This window comes from Hypanus sabinus, chromosome 25 (assembly GCF_030144855.1).
Source record: "Hypanus sabinus isolate sHypSab1 chromosome 25, sHypSab1.hap1, whole genome shotgun sequence".
Classification (NCBI taxonomy): Eukaryota; Metazoa; Chordata; class Chondrichthyes; order Myliobatiformes; family Dasyatidae; genus Hypanus; species Hypanus sabinus.
In genome coordinates this window covers 4,928,885-4,948,251 of record NC_082730.1, presented here as the reverse complement: position 1 = coordinate 4,948,251, position 19,367 = coordinate 4,928,885, and the positions used below count along the sequence as shown (strand labels likewise).

General features: G+C 47.8%; 1 protein-coding gene across 2 annotated transcripts in view; it reads right to left on the bottom strand.

Annotated features, from left to right (window-relative positions):
* LOC132380944 (plexin-A2-like) overlaps positions 1 to 19,367 on the bottom strand; it is a 570,948-nt gene that overhangs the window by 493,902 nt on the left and 57,679 nt on the right. For both annotated transcript variants that reach the window (XM_059949929.1, XM_059949928.1), the window contains exon 2: positions 977 to 2,199. In XM_059949929.1, the coding sequence (XP_059805912.1) occupies positions 977 to 2,149 (1,173 nt within the window). In that variant the 5' untranslated portion in view covers positions 2,150 to 2,199. The remainder of the gene's footprint in view (positions 1 to 976; positions 2,200 to 19,367) is intronic.

Genomic DNA, 19,367 nt, shown 5'->3' with positions numbered 1-19,367 from the left:
TCTGAAAAGCAGAAGTAATTCTGGGGACACAGTTTTCTCCAAACTTCTCCGCATTCAGTAAGCGCTAAGCGACCTGCATGTCCACTTCCCCAACGGAATCCAATATCCTTCTGTCCACGTGGTTTCCTAAAAAACACCTTTCTCAGCATTGAAAATATTCCACACCAGGGTATAATTTCTTCCCCTGAGAGCTGAAATTGAAAGATTCACAAGTGCAAGAAAACTCCAGATCTGTCATAAACAGCCATTCGTAAACACGACCCACACCTCCTGCAGAGGCAAAGCACAGGTTCTCCCAAGGCATCATCCCCCATGTACCTTCCCCGACTAACCTCTGGGTCGACTATGCTTCAGTGAAGTGACCTCTCATTCACCTACATCACAGAGCACGTTGACTGATTAAGTTGGACAACTCTCAAACCTGAGGAAACAGCTCCCAGAATTGTCCACGGACAGTTCTAAAGTAAAACCTACCAAAATTTTTTGTAAATCATTTACTCATCAGTGAGTACTTTGATATGATGTTCCACGTTGGGAGAATGTTCACGTGACGCACTGCGTGGGGGGAGTGTGGCGTGACGCACCGCCTGGGGGGGGAGTGGGGCGTGACGCACCGCCTGGGGGGGGAGTGGGGCGTGACGCACCGCCTGGGGGGGGAGTGGGGCGTGACGCACCGCCTGGGGGGGGAGTGGGGCGTGACGCACCGCCTGGGGGGGGAGTGGGGCGTGACGCACCGCCTGGGGGGGAGTGGGGCGTGACGCACCGCCTGGGGGGGAGTGGGGCGTGACGCACCGCCTGGGGGGTTAACAACATGATGTACTGCATGGGAGGAATGGGATGTGACATATCATGAGGAGAACATGATGTTTATGGGGATGTGACGTGACGTACCGCGTGAGGAGATCATGATACAATGTACCTGATGGGGAGAATGTTGATGTAACATACTGCGTGGTAAAAACGTGATGTGACCTACCGCGTGGGTACAGTGGACATCCTTTCCCAACAGCCAGTTCAGTTCCAGATTCCCCTCGCCACGGTAACAGGACTGCAGTCTTTCCTTTATCTGACGGTTAATAAATTTCACAACAAACACACAGAGTGCAGACTCTGCCGGGGGATGCTTGTACTGCTTCTGGCCTTTGGAGAAGATGGTGAACAAAACATCATCGGCGGTGGAAATGTTCAAGGATTTTGCCAAAACGTTCCCTGGCTTGGACAGGTAGGCAGCCTGCAGGAGACGATATTCAATTCCATCTTTTACACAACCCATAGGAAGCGAGACGTAGGAATGGAACTTGGCATCTTCCTTACAGAGCCGCACGATTCTGGAGGTGTAGAACTGGTCACTCGTTGACCCGGTAATCCCTTCCGTCTCCGGTTGAACTGTTAAGAAATACACAAAATTTCCATTGCTGAAGCCATAGATGTAAAATATATCAAAATGTGACACCAAGGCCAGTGTGTCTGAAGGGATTTTAATCAGTGAGGCCACAAAGTCACTGTGCAACACGTAATCGAACATTGCTGAAGACTCTGGATCTTGTGGCAGCTTCCGACTCGAAATGGTTGGGAAGTAGTCCTGCTTGCCGTCCACTGCAGTCCCGATGAAGAGCTTGCTGTCCGAGCCTTCTGACGAGACAATGACGCCGTACATGGTGCCGGTTTCATTCACACTGGACAGGTAGTGCTCCTTCTTATGTGAAGGCTCCACCAGGATGAAGAGGTCATCCAGTCGCAAGAGCTTGCAGACTCCTTGAAAGAGGCTGCCACAGGCCAGCAGCCTATTGTCCGTGTAATCGATGAGGAGCAGCTTGTTCACGTTGTTGGTCAGAGTGAGGGGCTCGTTACAAGGCTGAACAATCAGGGGAGGGTAACACAACTTGTTGTCTTCTTCTGGACCAGTTTTGTGGGACAACAATAGTGTCAAGTTGCTTGAGAGCTTGTAAATCCGATTGACGGCACCGACATAAACATTTCCTGTAACACTATGAACTGCCATGTGATTGAACGTCCAGTCCCGGTCCTGGATCGGAAAGGTGATAAACTCCTTGCTGCTCCGTGAGGAATGAGTGAGAATCATTATTAGGAGCAGGGTGACAGAAAGCAGACTGTTGGACATTTTGGGGCAATCTCTTCTCAGCTTCATTTGGGGAGGGGATCGATTGCACAGTAGCTGAAGCTGGATGCTCACATGCCCTGTAAGGTAAGAAAAATACATGTGTAAATCACATCATCTCCTGCAGTAAGTCCACACACACCCTTGATCACGGTGAACACTGGACAAGTTGCCCTTCGGGACAGTACTGTATAAGTGTCTGCAACAAGCTGCAGTCTTCAGATCACTAACCAACCCTCACCCATCTCCCAGTTAGTCAACGATATCAGCACCAGAATGAGGTCAGTGTTAATGATACAGCAGCAAACAATTCCTAAACTGCAGCTGGAAGAACTGACTAACCTTCACCCATCTTCCAGTTAAAGTTAACTATGTCAACGCTGGAATAAAGTCAGTGTGAATAACACAGAGGCAAACAGTTCCTAAAATGCAGCTGGGAGGACTAATTTAACCACAGAACTGAGGGGTTACAAACAGAACTGAACGCTACAGTTGCAGTCAACGTCACCACTCCTGACCCTATGGGGGAAGGACGGTTATCAAGGAAGCAGCTGCCTTGGCTGGTCCTAGCTCACTACCCCAGGGAACTCCAGGAGATCTGTGCTGACATTGGGATAATTAAACAACCACCGGCCAGGTTCTGATGCATTAGGTCATCCACTGATGAGAGATTTCCACAGGCTCTTCAGTGTCACAGTCAACCACATGCCAAAGAAGAAAGCAAGGATTAAGGAATCAGGTAGGCAAGTTGAGTTGAGGCTACCGATCAGCTCAAAAATGTCCTGGTTGGATGGCTGATCCCAATGTTTACCTCTGAATGATATTTATTCTCCTCTCATTTCAAGGGTTCACCCTTTGGTCCACCAGGGACATGACAGGTTTTGGAACCAAGTGCACCCATTGGAACGGGCGGTGGGCACCTATGACAAGGTATTGGTGGCAGAGTGGCAAATCATATTTCTGCTTATGATGCCTTCCTTCACCTTACTGATAACGGCCCACTAGACCATAAGACAGAGGAACAGAAGTAGGCCATTTGGCCCATTGATTCTGCTCCACCATTCCATTATTGCTGATTTATTATCCCTCTCAACCCTGTTCTCCTGCCTTCACTCCATTACCCTTGGCACCCTAACTAATCAAGGACCTATCACCCTCCACTTTAATGATACCCAATGACTTGATCTCCACAGCCATCTGTGGCAATGAAATCCACAGATTCACCACCTTCAGGCAAAAAAAAAATCCTCCTCACCTCTGTTCCTCTTTTTCAAGGCTTTGCTTTCTGGTACTTTTGACGACTGAGGGCCATTGCTAAAGAGCCAGGTTGGCTTTGCCCTGCTTTCCTTGTGGAAAGACACCTCTGCATTGGATAGGGGTCAGGGTTGTGAATAAGCTGGAGCAGCTTGGACAGAGCTGGAACTAGTTGTGGTGGGAAGGTCTTCAGTAGTATAAGCAGGGCTGTTGTCAGTCTTTCTGTATCTTGTGTTCTGGCAATGTTTCCATGATTGTACAGGAAGTGAATCAAATTGGCTTAAACCTGACTTTTGATGCAGGCAGTCTCGGGAGGGAGCTGAGCTAGATCATCTCTCAACACTTCTGGCTGAAGATGCCTGTTAATTAAGCAGATGAGATACTTTTCCAGCAACCCTACTGTGATTTTTATTAGTCCCTTCTCTGTGAAGACAAACATAATCCAATAATCCATCCTGCAATTTCCTCATTATAGCAGTGAAACTAATAGTTCAGGAGTTTTGTGAATGTAACATTTCCTCTCAGACACAACGCAGGTCTCTCTCGAGCTACTGCGAACAATCCGAGACCTGGTTAGTGTGGTTTGGAGTTGTTTATCTGGATCTCAGTCACAGACTCAGCATATTCAGCAAGTGGTCTTCACAGCCGGCCTCACACCCTAGCTCCACTCTGACCATTTGTAAAGATGAGGTAACGGAAGCCGTGACTAAGCCCTCAGGAACAATTCCACCCAGCTCTTCTCCCGACACATTCCTAAACTGCAGAATGAAGGACCTGGAACCACTTCAAATCAGAAATAAAAACAGAAAATGGTGCAACAGAATGTCAGGCAGCATCTGTGTAGAGGGGGAGGGGTAGGGGAGGGAGAGGGGAGAGTTAGGGGCAAGGAGAGGGGTGGGAGGGAGGAAGAGGGAAAGAGGTAGGGTCAGGGAGAGGGGGAAGAGGGGGCGGAGCGGGGCAGGGGGAGGTGAGAGAAGGGTTAGATTGATCTTGGAGTAGGTTAAGAGATCTGCCCAACATTGTGGGCCGAAGGGCCTGTAATGTGCTGTAATCAATTTATGTTCAAACATCTGATCAGTGGGGGGCGGGGGGTGTTTAAAAGTAAGGCTGTCAGTTCAGAATTGACATAGGAAGCAAAGCCAGCAGTGGCCAATTGGATCCACTTGTTCAGACAGACCCATGGGTGCCCTTCAGTAGGAACACCATTAACAATCCCACAGCTTCCTCTCCAACATCAGAACTTTCCTGCCCAAACTTCAACTACAGACACGTTTTCCTGCAGCAATGACACCTGTCCAAACAATATCTGAGTCTTTGACCCCCACGCATTTGTCCAAAACAGAACACTTTTCCTCGTCACTGCTCCAGCAACCCCTGCCTGCAGTGCTGTCTGTGTGGAGTTCGCAACATCTTCCTGTGACTGTGTGGGATCTCCCACTTGTTCCAGCCCACTCCTGTGCCCCAAAGACATTCTGGGGAAGTAAAGGGCCACTGTAAGTTACCCCTGGTGTAGGTAAATGGCAGAAGAATCAAAGGGGACCCACAGAGCATGTGAGAGGAGGCAAGCTACAAAGTTCAAAGTAAAATTTATTATCAGAGGTCATACTCGTTACCGCATACAACCCTGAGACTCTTTCTCTGCGGGCATACTTGCAAGTCAGTTACATGCTTCAGATTGCAGCAGAAGTCATTCGACAGGAGCATGTTTAAGAGGAAATTCCTGCAGCCCACAGACAGTCACCGATACACACTGCCACCATACTGCAGTACAATAAGAGGAAATCTTATTTCATTTTTTTAATTACTGGATTTCATGCTGAAATTTATCATTTTTTAACATTTATTGAGATACGATACAGAATAGGCCCTTCTGGCCCTTCCAGACATGCTCTGATTTTAATCTGAGCCTAACAGCAGGACTATTTACATTGACCAATTAACCTATCAACAGGTAGGTCTTTAGACTGTGGGAGGAAACTGGAGCACCCAGAAGGAACCATTGTGGTCACAGGGAGAAGGTGCAAACTCCTTACAGACAGCGACACGAATTGAACCTGGGTCACCTGTACTGTGAATGTTGTGCTGGTCACTACACCACTGAGCGGCTTAGTGCCAAAATCAAAGGATTTCAGTTGAGAGAAAAGCTTAGTCACAACAACAAACAAGTAAAACATTAAAATGGACAATAAAACAAAAAAAAGCTCCCTTGCTGTTCAATTTTTGTCCCTCGATTCCCCGTTTAGTCACATATTCGACAGCATCATCACTCACTGTTCAATGGACCAAATAGCACAGCCTCCCCTCACTGGATGATGGCAGAAAACCTGAGGAGATGGGACCCACTTCATCCCAAATTGACATCTGATTGGCTGAAAACAGGCCTGGGTCTCCTGTTCTCATCAATCACAAGTCACAAGCTGACAGTTTGATCAGGTGTTCCTGGAGAAAGGGATCAGATGGAACTTTCAATGCCTTCATCAGGGACCAAGGTTATAGCCCCATCAATCAGCAGGTTTACCCTATCCTCACAAAAAAACAAACCAAGAGGGAACATTTTCCAGACATGGGCTTTTAAAGTTTATGTTAAGGGCAATCAATCTCTCCCTAAACCACATTCAGATGTGATTTAGATTAAACTGTTTTGCCGGGCTGTGTGTGCTTCATTGGCTACTTGGAATTCCTACAGTACTGTGCAAAAATCTTGGGCGCATATGTATAGCTAGGCTGCTTAAGACTTTTGCACAGTATTGTAGTAATTTTATGTATTGCACCATATTGCTACCACAAAAAAGAACAAATTTCATGACACGTGAGTGATGATAAACCTGATTCTGATACGAGTCCCTACTGTGGACCAAGAGTGGAAAGTGGGCAGGGAGAGGGGAATCAAGGTTGGGAAAAGGGGAAGGGAGAGGGATCAAATGGGAAAGACCAGAGGGATATTCTGTAATGATCAATAAATCAATTGTTTGGAATCAAATGACCTTGCCCAGTGCCACAGGGTTGGGAGTGTCTGCACCTGTACCAACTTCCACCCCTGGCACTCCTTCTCTGCCACCTGTCCCATTTCCAACATCCTTTGCTCCCACCAGATTAACAAACTCACTTTTCTCTCCACATTGATAAGTACAGCAGTGTGCAAAATTCATAAGCTCCCTATATTTTTGCACAGTACTGTAAACACTGATGAAATGAATGAAATATAAACACTTCCAAACTGCAGGGATTCTCCCACTAAATTCAAAAATCATTTTGTTATTTAACTGGAGTAAATTTTGTTCACTTAACGTTTGATAATAACTTTGTATGAGATTATTTTACTGTGATCTACACGTCTACAATTCAGGTTTATACCACCACGGGAAAGTTTCCTTTGTGTTGCCACAATAGACAGTGAACTAATGAACGACTTCCCCTGGGCCCTAAAGGGTAGAACTGAAACAACATTGTGGTGTGAAATTCATGATGGGAAGAAAACAATCTCAGGTCACATAAATATTTAAATACCCAGATTGAGCATTAACAAGCGAGACCTGCAGTGACCTCAGTGGCCATTGGTGCTAAGAGACTACACAGTTACAACCACAGAGAACCAACTCCGAAATAAAACAGAGGCCAGGTGAGCTCTGCCAGTTCAATCAACCGTCTGTCAGCATGTCCTGACCCAATCTTGTCAACATCTCCTGCAGTCATTCCTTGTCATCGTCGTAGCCATAGAAAGGTACAGCACAGAAAAAGGCCCTTCTGCCCATCTATTCCATGCTGAACCATTTGAACTGCCTACTCCCATCTACCTGCACCCAGACTATAGCCCTCCATACCCCTACCTATCCAAACTTCACTTAGACATTGAAATTGAAATCGCATGCACCACTTGAGCTGGCAGCTCATTCCGCACTCTCATCTGCCTTTGTGTCAGTTCCCCCCTCATGTTTCACCTTTCACTCTTACCCCATGACTTCCAGTAGTCGTACCCAAACTCAGTGGAAAATGTCTGCTTGTATTTACCCTATCTATGCCCCTTAAAATTTTGTATACCTCTATTGAATCTCACTTTATCTTTTATGTTCCAAGGAATAGAGTTCAAAGTTCACAGTATATTTTATTATTAAAGTACATATATGTCACCATATACAACCGTGAGATTCACTTTCTTGCAGGCATTCTCAGCAAATCTATAGAATAAAAACTATAACAAGATCAATGAAAGATCAACCAGAGTGCAGAACAGAACAAACTGTACAGACGCAAATTTAAAAAAATAGCAATAAGCAACAAGAACATGCGATAGTGAGATAAAGAGTCCTTAAAGTGAGATCATTAATTGTGGATTAATCTCAATGGATGGGTAAGAGAGTGCAGTTATCCCCTTTTATTTAAGAGCCTGTTGGTTGTGAGACAGAAACTGTTCCTAAGCTACTCAATATTTCCTTATAACTCAGGTCCTGCAGACCCAGCTAAATCCTTGTAAATTTTCTCTTTACTCTTTTAACCTTCATTATATCTTTCCAGTTGGTAGGTGACCAAAACTGCACACAATACTCCAAGTTAGGCTTCACCAATGTCTTACAAAACTTCAACATAACATCTCACCTCCTGTATTCAATGCATTGATTTGAAGGCCAAAGTACAAACATTATGTTTAACCTCATATCCTTCCCGTTGATGCTTACACCCTCTCAAATGGTTAATTCTACCAGTTCCTTTGTGGTCACGTTAGCATTTCTCCTTCTACTGTTTCAGTTTATACAACTGTACAATACACCATTCCCTTGTTTTGCGCTGCTTATATTTATTATCAATATATGCATTGTTTACTCTCTGAGCTTCATACAAGCAAGGAGTTTCATTGCACCCTAGTGTATACGATCACAAACTATTCCACTACTGAATCTGAATCAAACAAATTCCATAGGTCTCTGCAGCCCTCTTTAGTTTTCAAGACCATTTTCTGCGTTCCTAATGTGTAGTTTGGTGAACACAAGAGATTCTGCAGATGTTTGGATGGTAGGTTCTTGATTAGTCAGGGTACGAAGTGATACAGGGAGAAGGCAGGAGATTGGGGCTGAGAGGAAAATTGGATCAGTCATGGTGAAATGGCAGAGCAGAATCGATGGGCCAAATGGCCTAAATCTAAATATAGTCTTGTGTTGTAAATCTTCAGCATCAGATACAGACAAAATGTTGGAGGAACTCAGCAAGGCAGGTAGTATGTACAGAGGGATGGAACAGTTGACCTTTTGGGTTGAGACCCGTCATCACAAGTAGACAGGAAGGGGCAGAACCCCAGCATGGCGGGGGAAGGGCGAGGAGTGCAAGCTGGCGGGTGAAAAGTTGAACCTTCATTGTTCAATTTTCAAAAGCATGCTGTTTCAATGTGGATAACCTTCATTGATATCTGTGGTATTTGTGATTGGAAATGGTTTATTATTGTTACACATACCAAGATATGAAGAAAAACTTTTGTTTTGCATACCATCCATACAGAACATTCCTACCGTCGGGGTAGTGCAAGGGAAATGCCAGAAGAGAGCGAAAAATATAGTATTAAAATTACCATTGGTAAACTTGTAAATTGGTCTTTTCTTTGATACAGGCTTTCTTCCACCTTGTTATTGGCAGATATATCTTTGCTAAAGATATTAAAATTACTGATACCTAATTACAAAGGGGTAATCCTGATGGTGGCAGGGTGGAGATAGGTCTCTATCAATGGAGGTGTAAGGTGCTCCTTCCCTCTGCTAGCCTGCAGGTCACCCTTGGAAAAGTGTAGCACCTGCTTAGCCCCCGATCAGGGTCACGTGAAGCCAAGGGAGCAGGTGATAGCTGGACCTATGAGCAGCTGGTACTTATCACAAGTCCAGGCAAGCAGACAATCTCTAAAGAATATTGATAATGACTGGGGTCACCTGCCTTGTAAAGAGACTGTCCAAAGGAAGGCAACAGCTGTGTGCATACATCCTCTGATGCTTCTGGACACATCATCAGTGATGTTCCTGGAATCATCGGGTGTTTCGGGTCTTTCAACATCATACACCCTTCTCCAGGTGACCCAGCCGGGACTGATCAGATCCCAGCTTGTGTCCAGGTGGCTTGCTACACATGACTCCATGGCTCCCCTCTCTTGAGCCACAGCCACCTTGAGGCCCTCTCTGCAGAATCAGTGGTACTGTGGATGGCTCTCCTTTTCCTCTCTCCCTCGATGCCCAAATTCGTGTAGGCTCTGGCTAAGGAACGGGCTGCGAATCCCCTACAACCAACTTCCACTGGGAGACACCTCGCTCTCCATCCAGCCTGCTGGCAGTTGCTGACCAGTCCTGCCTACTTCGATAGCTTCCTTTCAAAGGCCTCTTCTAAGCGATCCTCCCATGGGACTGTCAGCTCCAGCATCACCACCTGCTTCATAGACTCAGACACAAGTACAATGTCTGGTCGCAGGGTGGTGGCTGCGATATGGTCGGGGAACCTCAGCTGCCTTCCGAGGTCCACCCACAGCTGCCAGTCCCTTGCAGAGGTCAGGATACCTGCCGATGTTCTTTTGGCAATTTGCCAAGAACAATCTTGGTCATGAGACCATGATCACCTACATCATACGACACGGCACGCAAGGATGATGATTGTTCCATCCAAATAAGTTCAATGTGCATAACCTTCACTGATATCTGTGGTGTTTGAGATTGGAATTGGTACATTATTGCTGCATGTACCAAGATTACAGAGAAAATTGTTTTGCATACCATCCACGCAGATTATCCCTACTGTCAGGGGAGCACTGTTAACAGGGGCAGGCAGAATAGACTGTTACAATTACAACTGCCACTGGTAAATTTGTAAGTTTAATCTATTCTTTCCTATAGGCTTTGCTCCACCTTGTCATGGCAGATATAACTTTGCTAATGGACATCATCATCATTATGTGTCGCGTCGTGTGACACGGGCCTTGATTTTCCTTGGCACATCTTTCTACAGAAGTGGTTTGCCATTGCCTTCTCCTGGGCAGTGTCTTTACAACACCATTATCAATACTCTTCAGAGATTGTCTGCCTGGCGTCAGTGGTCGTATAACCAGGACTTGTGATCTGCACCATCCACCACCTGCTCCCATGGCTTCAGGTGACCCCAATCAGGTGTAAGGAGGTACTACGCCTTGTCCAGGGTGATCTGCAGGCTGGCGGGGGAAGAAACTCCTTACACCTCCTTGGGTAGAGGCATACCTCCACTCCTGCCTTGCTAAAGATACCTCCATTAAAATTACTGACTTTTTCCTCACCTTATTAGAAAGGGTATAATCCTAAATAAAGGCACATTGGCCTTCATAAATCAATGTATGGAGTTCGGGAGATGGAATGTTATGTTGAAGTTGTATGAGACATTAGTGAGGTCTAATTTGAGTATTGTGTGTTGTTTTGATCACCTACTCGGAGGAAAGATGTAAATGAGGTTGAAAGAATATAGGGAAGATTTACAAGGATGTTGCCAGGTCTGGAGGACCTGACTTATAAGAGCTTTATTCCTTGGAACATAGAATATTGAGAGGAGATTTCATAGAGGTATACAAATTTATGAGGGGCATAGATAGGGTAAATGCATGCAGCCTTTTTCCACTGAGGTTGGGTGGGACTACAGCTAGAGGTCATGGCTTAAGATTGACAGGTGAGATGTTTAAGGGGAACAGAAAGGGAAACTTCTTCACTCAGAGGATGGTGAGAATGTGGAACGAGCTGCCTGCACAAGTGGTGCACATGAGCTCAATTTCAACATTAAGAGAAGTTTGGGTAAGTACATGGACAGTAGGGGCATGGAGGGCTTCGGTCCCTGTGCAGGTCGATGAGCGTGTGCAGTTTAAATTGTTTTGGCATGGACAGATGGGCTGAAAGGCCTGTTTCCTTGCTGTACTTCTCTATGTCTTTATGACTTGAAAAGCAGACAGTGCAATCATTTCAATACACTGGAACATTTCAAAGATTACTCTGACTTGGCCCAGTCACTGGTTTTCCCTGTTAACACCTTGTTGATGCCAAATACAGGAGGAAGGTTGGAACTGAAGACTTACAGTTCAGCCTTTTAAAGTTAAAGCTGCCACAACTGCATCCTCATAGGCCCCCTTGAGATGGAAAAGGAATGCTGGCGAGAAGTACAACTAGGCGATATGAACAAGTATGAGAAATAGCTGACCAGATGATTAAAATATCAATGGTTAATATTTCTTCAGGTGAAGCAAGCAAAACCAACCTGGGGAAACAGGTAGGGAGCAGGAATCCGGGCAAGGGAGCAGAGTCTGTGACGGAACATAAACTAAACCAGAACTCCCAGCTATCAGTTTTCATTTGAGGAAATGTGTACTAGTCATCACCTTGGTAGGGTAAGCGCCACCAGGAGGCCGGTGGGTAAGGGGTAAAACACTGGGCAACTCAGGGACCGTTATCTAGGGGTAAAACACTGGGCAACTCAGGGACCGTTATCTAGGGGTAAAACACTGGGCAACTCAGGGACCGTTATCTAGGGGTAAAACACTGGGCAACTCAGGGATCGTTATCTCGGGGTAAAACGCTGGGCAACTCAGGGACCGTTATCTAGGGGTAAAACACTGGGCAACTCAGGGACCGTTATCTAGGGGTAAAACACTGGGCAACTCAGGGACCGTTATCTAGGGGTAAAACACTGGGCAACTCAGGGATCGTTATCTCGGGGTAAAACGCTGGGCAACTCAGGGACCGTTATCTAGGGGTAAAATGCTGGGCAACTCAGGGATCATTATCTCGGGGTAAAACGCTGGGCAACTCAGGGATCATTATCTAGGGGTAAAATGCTGGGCAACTCAGGGATCATTATCTCGGGGTAAAACGCTGGGCAACTCAGGGATCGTTATCTAGGGGTAAAACACTGGGCAACTCAGGGATCGTTATCTAGGGGTAAAACACTGGGCAACTCAGGGATCGTTATCTAGGGGTAAAATGCTGGGCAACTCAGGGATCATTATCTCGGGGTAAAACACTGGGCAACTCAGGGATCGTTATCTAGGGGTAAAACGCTGGGCAACTCAGGGATCATTATCTAGGGGTAAAACACTGGGCAACTCAGGGATCATTATCTCGGGGTAAAACGCTGGGCAACTCAGGGATCATTATCTAGGGGTAAAACGCTGGGCAACTCAGGGATCATTATCTAGGGGTAAAACGCTGGGCAACTCAGGGATCATTATCTAGGGGTAAAACACCGGGCAACTCAGGGATCATTATCTCGGGGTAAAACGCTGGGCAACTCAGGGATCATTATCTAGGGGTAAAACACTGGGCAACTCAGGGATCGTTATCTAGGGGTAAAACGCTGGGCAACTCAGGGATCGTTATCTAGGGGCAGGAAGTCAAATAATTTCTGGATCTATGTTGGCTGTTGGAGCTTTCTTTGCAGGTCCCTGCCCAGGGAGCAGCAGACACTGAATGATCAAACATCCAAAGCCAAATGAGATGGTTAATGAGATACTGGGGAATAAGAGTTGTGGCAACAGACAGGAAAGGGAGGCCAAGATCAGAACTGCAGAGTAGACTCCAGGGCCAAATTGTCCTCTTGGCCCCTAGAACCGACTCCATGAGACAATTATGATGCTGGCCAATCTGAGCATGGACTCTGCCTGATCTGGGCTTCCTGCCATTCCTTCAATATAGGAAGCTCTTTCCGCTTTAACCGAGAATATCCTCAGCAAATGACTACCCACAGCCCACTGACAGAGACAGTTCCAAGGATTCCTGCGTATACACAGTGGGCAGGGAAGATTACACTGTAGGAATGTACATTTCTGCGTATACACAGTGGGCAGAGAAGATTACACTGCGGGAATGTACATTTCTGCGTATACACAGTGGGCAGGGAAGATTACACTGCGGGAATGTACTTTTCTGCGTATACACAGTGGGCAGGGAAGATTACACTGCAGGAGTGTACATTCCTGAGTACACACAGTGGGCAGGGAAGATTACACTGTGGGAATGTACATTTCTGCGTATACACAGTGGGCAGGGAAGGTTATACTGTGGGAATGTATGTTTCTGCATACACACAGTGGGCAGGGAAGGTTATACTGCAGGATTGTACATTTCTGCGTATACACAGCAGCAAAGGCACAGACTGATGGCCAGTATCATTTTATCTAACATGGAGAGACATACCGTGGCACTGCTCGAGGACTGGTGACCCAAAGCTCTAAGGGAGCAGCACGTTTAAGCCGCGTGAGACTGGTTTGGTCCGCCAATCTCAGAGCACAGTGCTCTTTAAAGATAAAGAGCATGGGTTTATTTCCTGATCTACTCACAAATGAAGTTGACTGCCAGACTAGTTTGAAGAGTGATATTACAGTTGCTAGGTAATGGAATCCCACCTAGATGCACATACGTAATAGACTCAGGAGGCAGCACCAGTCACCCAGATCATGGCTGACCCTCCTCATTAGAACACTAGAATACTACAGCACAGTACAGGCCCTTCAGCCCTCCATGTGCTCACCCATATATTTCTTGTAAAAAGCATTAAACCCACACTACCCTGTAACCTTCTATTTTTCTTTAATCCATGTGCTTGTCCAAGAGGCTCTTAAATACCCCTAATGTTTTAGCATCCACCACTATCCCTGGCAAGTCACTCCGGGCACCCATAACCCTCTGTGCAAAAAAACCTACCCCTGATGTCTCCCTTAACTATGTACATATGCCCCCTGGTGTTTGCTATTCGTGCCCTGGGAAACAAGTACTGGTTATCCACCCTGTCTATGCCTCTTATAATCTTGTAGACCTCTATCAAGTCCCCTCTTGTCCTTCTACGCTCCAAAGAGAAAAGTCCCAGCTCTGCTAATCTTGCCTCATAAGGCTTGTTTTCCAAACCAGGCAACATCCTGGTAAATCTCCTCTGCACCCTCTCCATAGCTTCCACATCCTTCCTATAATGAGGTGACCAGAATTGAACACAATACTCAAAGTGCGGTCTCACCAGAGTTTATAGAGTTGCAACATGAAACATGAACTCTCAGAACCCCAGTTCAACTCAATTGATATCTGATCAGAACAAGAATAAGAGTAAAGGATCCTCACCACCCAGAACATGCCCTCTTCTCATTACTACCATCGAGGAGGCGGCACAGGAGCCTGAAGACTTACACTCAATGTTTTAAAAACAGCTTCTTCCCTACTGCCAGATTTCTGAATGGTTCATTGACCCAGAATCAGAATTAAGTTCAACAGCACTAACATATGTAATTAAATTTGTTGTTATGCAGCAGCAGTATATTGTAATCCGAAATAAAATTAAAAACTGCAAATTACAGTGTGAAGTATATTTATACTTAAAGTTACATAAATAGTGCATAAAGAGAAAAAAAAGTAGTGAGGTAGTGTTCATGGGTTCAATGTCCATTCAGAAAGCTGATGTCAGAGGGTTGCATGAACTGTTGAGTGTGTGCCTTCAGGCTCCTGTATCTCCTCTCCGATGGTAGCAATGAGAGGAGAGTATGTCCTGGATGCTGGGGGTCCGTAATGATAGATGATGCCTTTTTAAGGTATCCCTCCTTGAAGATGTCCTGGATGCTAGGGAGACTAGTGCATGTGATGGAGCTGACTCAGTTTACAACTTCCTGCAGCTTATTTTGATCCTGTGCATTCTACCCCCTCCCTCTATGAGACAGTTATACACCCAGTCAGAATGCTCTCCATGTTACATCTGTAGCAATTTGCGAGGGTTTTTGGTGACATACCAAATCTCGTGAAAATCCTAATAAAATATAGACACTGTCCTGCCTTCTTTGTAACTGCATCGATATCTTGGGCCCAGGATGGATCCTCAGAGATATTGACACCCAGGATCTTGGAATTGCTCACCCTTTCCACTGCCAATCCCTTGATGAGGACTGGTACTATCCTTTCAGGCCCACCATCAGTTCTTTAGTCTTACTGACATTGATTGCAAGGTTGTTGCTGTGATACCACTCAACTAGCCAATCTATCTCACTCCTGTACGCCTTCTTGTTACCTTCTGAAATTCTGCCCTTGAACACTACCTCACTACTTGCACTCTTTTTAACACTTCTCTTTTTGTAATTTTTTCAAACCTCACACTGCACTGCAGCCACAAAATAACACATTTCATGACATATGTCAGTGATAATAAACCTGGTTCAGATTCTGATTCTGAACAAGGCTGTGGGATCCTTTCCAAGACACACACTTCCACTTGGAAACGTTCAGCATAAGTTCACCATCGCTGGGTCTAAACCCTGGAATTTCCTCCCCAACAGCACCATGGCAACCTCTACATCTAAAGGACTACAATAGTCCTTGACTACAGATCCCTTCTCAAGGGCAACTAGGGAGAACGGCCTTCCCAATAATGACAAAATCCCAAATATCCAAATGTAGTAAGTGTCCAGTTCCATCACTCGAGAGGAAATTCACTGTAATGACTACAGACCCCTTCCCCATCAGGTAAAGCCAACACCACTGCTCTGTTGGTTTCAATCACTGGCTGTGTGTTCATGTTGGATTTTTATACTAGTTCAAATAAGGTTTGCTCTAAAATTAACTTTCCTCAGCAGTGAAGAAGATAGTGCAGAGCTGCTGTTGGACACCGCACCCACACTGCCGCACACCTACACCCTGTTACACTGATCCACAACTGTCAGATACTGACCACACTCCATCACAGACACCCAGTACATCCCATCACAGACCTATGACAGTCAAATACCTACTACACCCCACCATAATCCTCCTACACCCCACTACAAAGAGCTTCAGCTGTTAGCCACATCTACACCCCATCATACCCCTCCTACAACCGCCAGCTACCACACCTACACCCCATTACACCCCTCCTACAACCGCCAGCCACATCTACACCCCATCACACCCCTACTACAGCCGTCAGCTACCACATCTACACCCCATCACACCCCTCCTACAGCCGTCAGCTACCACACCTACACCCCATCACACCCCTCCTACAACCGCCAGCTACCACACCTACATCCCATCACACCCCTCCTACAACCGCCAGCTACCACACCTACACCCCATCACACCCCTCCTACAGCCGTCAGCTACCACACCTACACCCCATCACACCCCTCCTACAACCGCCAGCCACATCTACACCCCATCACACCCCTCCTACAACCGCCAGCTACCACACCTACACCCCATCACACCCCTCCTACAACCGCCAGCTACCACACCTACACCCCATCACACCCCTCCTACAACCGCCAGCCACATCTACACCCCATCACACCCCTCCTACAACCGTCAGCCACACCTACACCCCATCACACCCCTCCTACAACCGCCAGCCACATCTACACCCCATCACACCCCTACTACAGCCACCAGCCACACCTACACCCCATCACACCCCTCCTACAACCGCCACCACATCTACACCCCATCACACCCCTACTACAGCCACCAGCCACACCTACACCCCATCACACCCCTCCTACAACCGCCAGCCACACCTACACCCCATCACACCCCTCCTACAACCGTCAGCTACCACACCTACACCCCATCACACCCCTCCTACAACCGCCAGCCACACCTACACCCCATCACACCCCTCCTACAACCGTCAGCTACCACACCTACACCCCATCACACCCCTCCTACAACCGCCAGCCACATCTACACCCCATCACACCCCTACTACAGCCACCAGCCACACCTACACCCCATCACACCCCTCCTACAACCGCCACCACATCTACACCCCATCACACCCCTACTACAGCCACCAGCCACACCTACACCCCATCACACCCCTCCTACAACCGCCAGCCACACCTACACCCCATCACACCCCTCCTACAACCGTCAGCTACCACACCTACACCCCATCACACCCCTCCTACAACCGCCAGCCACACCTACACCCCATCACACCCCTCCTACAACCGTCAGCTACCACACCTACACCCCATCACACCCCTCCTACAACCGCCAGCCACATCTACACCCCATCACACCCCTCCTACAACCGTCAGCCACACCTACACCCCATCACACCCCTCCTACAACCGCCAGCCACATCTACACCCCATCACACCCCTACTACAGCCACCAGCCACACCTACACCCCATCACACCCCTCCTACAACCGCCACCACATCTACACCCCATCACACCCCTACTACAGCCACCAGCCACACCTACACCCCATCACACCCCTCCTACAACCGCCAGCCACACCTACACCCCATCACACCCCTCCTACAACCGTCAGCTACCACACCTACACCCCATCACACCCCTCCTACAACCGCCAGCCACATCTACACCCCATCACACCCCTACTACAGCCACCAGCCACACCTACACCCCATCACACCCCTCCTACAACCGCCACCACATCTACACCCCATCACACCCCTACTACAGCCACCAGCCACACCTACACCCCATCACACCCCTCCTACAACCGCCAGCCACACCTACACCCCATCACACCCCTCCTACAACCGTCAGCTACCACACCTACACCCCATCACACCCCTCCTACAACCGCCAGCCACACCTACACCCCATCACACCCCTCCTACAACCGCCAGCCACACCTACACCCCATCACACCCCTCCTACAACCGCCAGCCACACCTACATCCCATCACACCCCTCCTACAACCGCCAGCTACCACACCTACACCCCATCACACCCCTCCTACAACCGCCAGCCACACCTACACCCCATCACACCCCTACTACAGCCGTCAGCTACCACACCTACACCCCATCACACCCCTACTACAGCCGCCAGCCACATCTACACCCCATCACACCCCTACTACAGCCGCCAGCCACATCTACACCCCATCACACCCCTACTACAGCCGTCAGCTACCACACCTACATCCCATCAAACCCCTCCTACAACTGCCAGCTACCACACCTACACCCCATCACACCCCTCCTACAACCGCCAGCCACACCTACACCCCATCACACCCCTCCTACAACCGTCAGCTACCACACCTACACCCCATCACACCCCTCCTACAGCCGTCAGCTACCACACCTACACCCCATCACACCCCTACTACAGTCATCAGCTACCACACCTACACCCCATCACACCCCTCCTACAGCCATCAGCTACCACACCTACACCCCATCACACCCCTCCTACAACTGCCAGCTACCACACCTACACCCCATCACACCCCTACTACAGTCATTAGCTACCACACCTACACCCCATCACACCCCTCCTACAGCCGTCAGCTACCACACCTACACCCCATCACACCCCTACTACAGTCATCAGCCACCACACCTACACCCCATCACACCCCTACTACAGTCATTAGCTACCACACCTACACCCCATCACACCCCTCCTACAACTGCCAGCTACCACACCTACACCCCATGACACCCCTCCTACAACTGCCAGCCACACCTACACCCCATCACACCCCTCCTACAGCCACCAGCTACCACACCTACACCCCATCACACCCCTCCTGCAGCTGCTTTCTCCTGTTACTGAGACCAGCTAAACTCTCCAACAGGCCCTTCTTCACCCTGAACGAGAAGCTGACACATTGTGTGGGAGGAGGTGAATGGGGAAGCATTGACAGATTCCGAGGAGCTGGAGGAATTGACAAGGAAGAAGGGAATTCGAGGATGTGCTGAGATGGAGGGGACAGCAACATGGATTAATTGGACCAAATGGCCTGTTTCTCTCATAGACCTTTGTCGTACTTATTAAGATCTCAGTGGGAAAGTAATCACACTGTGCTCTCACACAACTGAGGAAATAAAAAAAATCCATTACCCAGTGCTCGTCCTGTCGAAGGGTCATGCTGTTAACCCGGAGATTCCGTGGCAAGCAGAGCAAAGATGAATTACGTCGAGCTTCACTGTGTGCAAAGCGAGGCACACAGTTTGTGTTACCTCTGGGATAGAACATCAAGCCCTCAGGATGGGAGATGGCAGCACTGCCATCCCAGGATAAACAC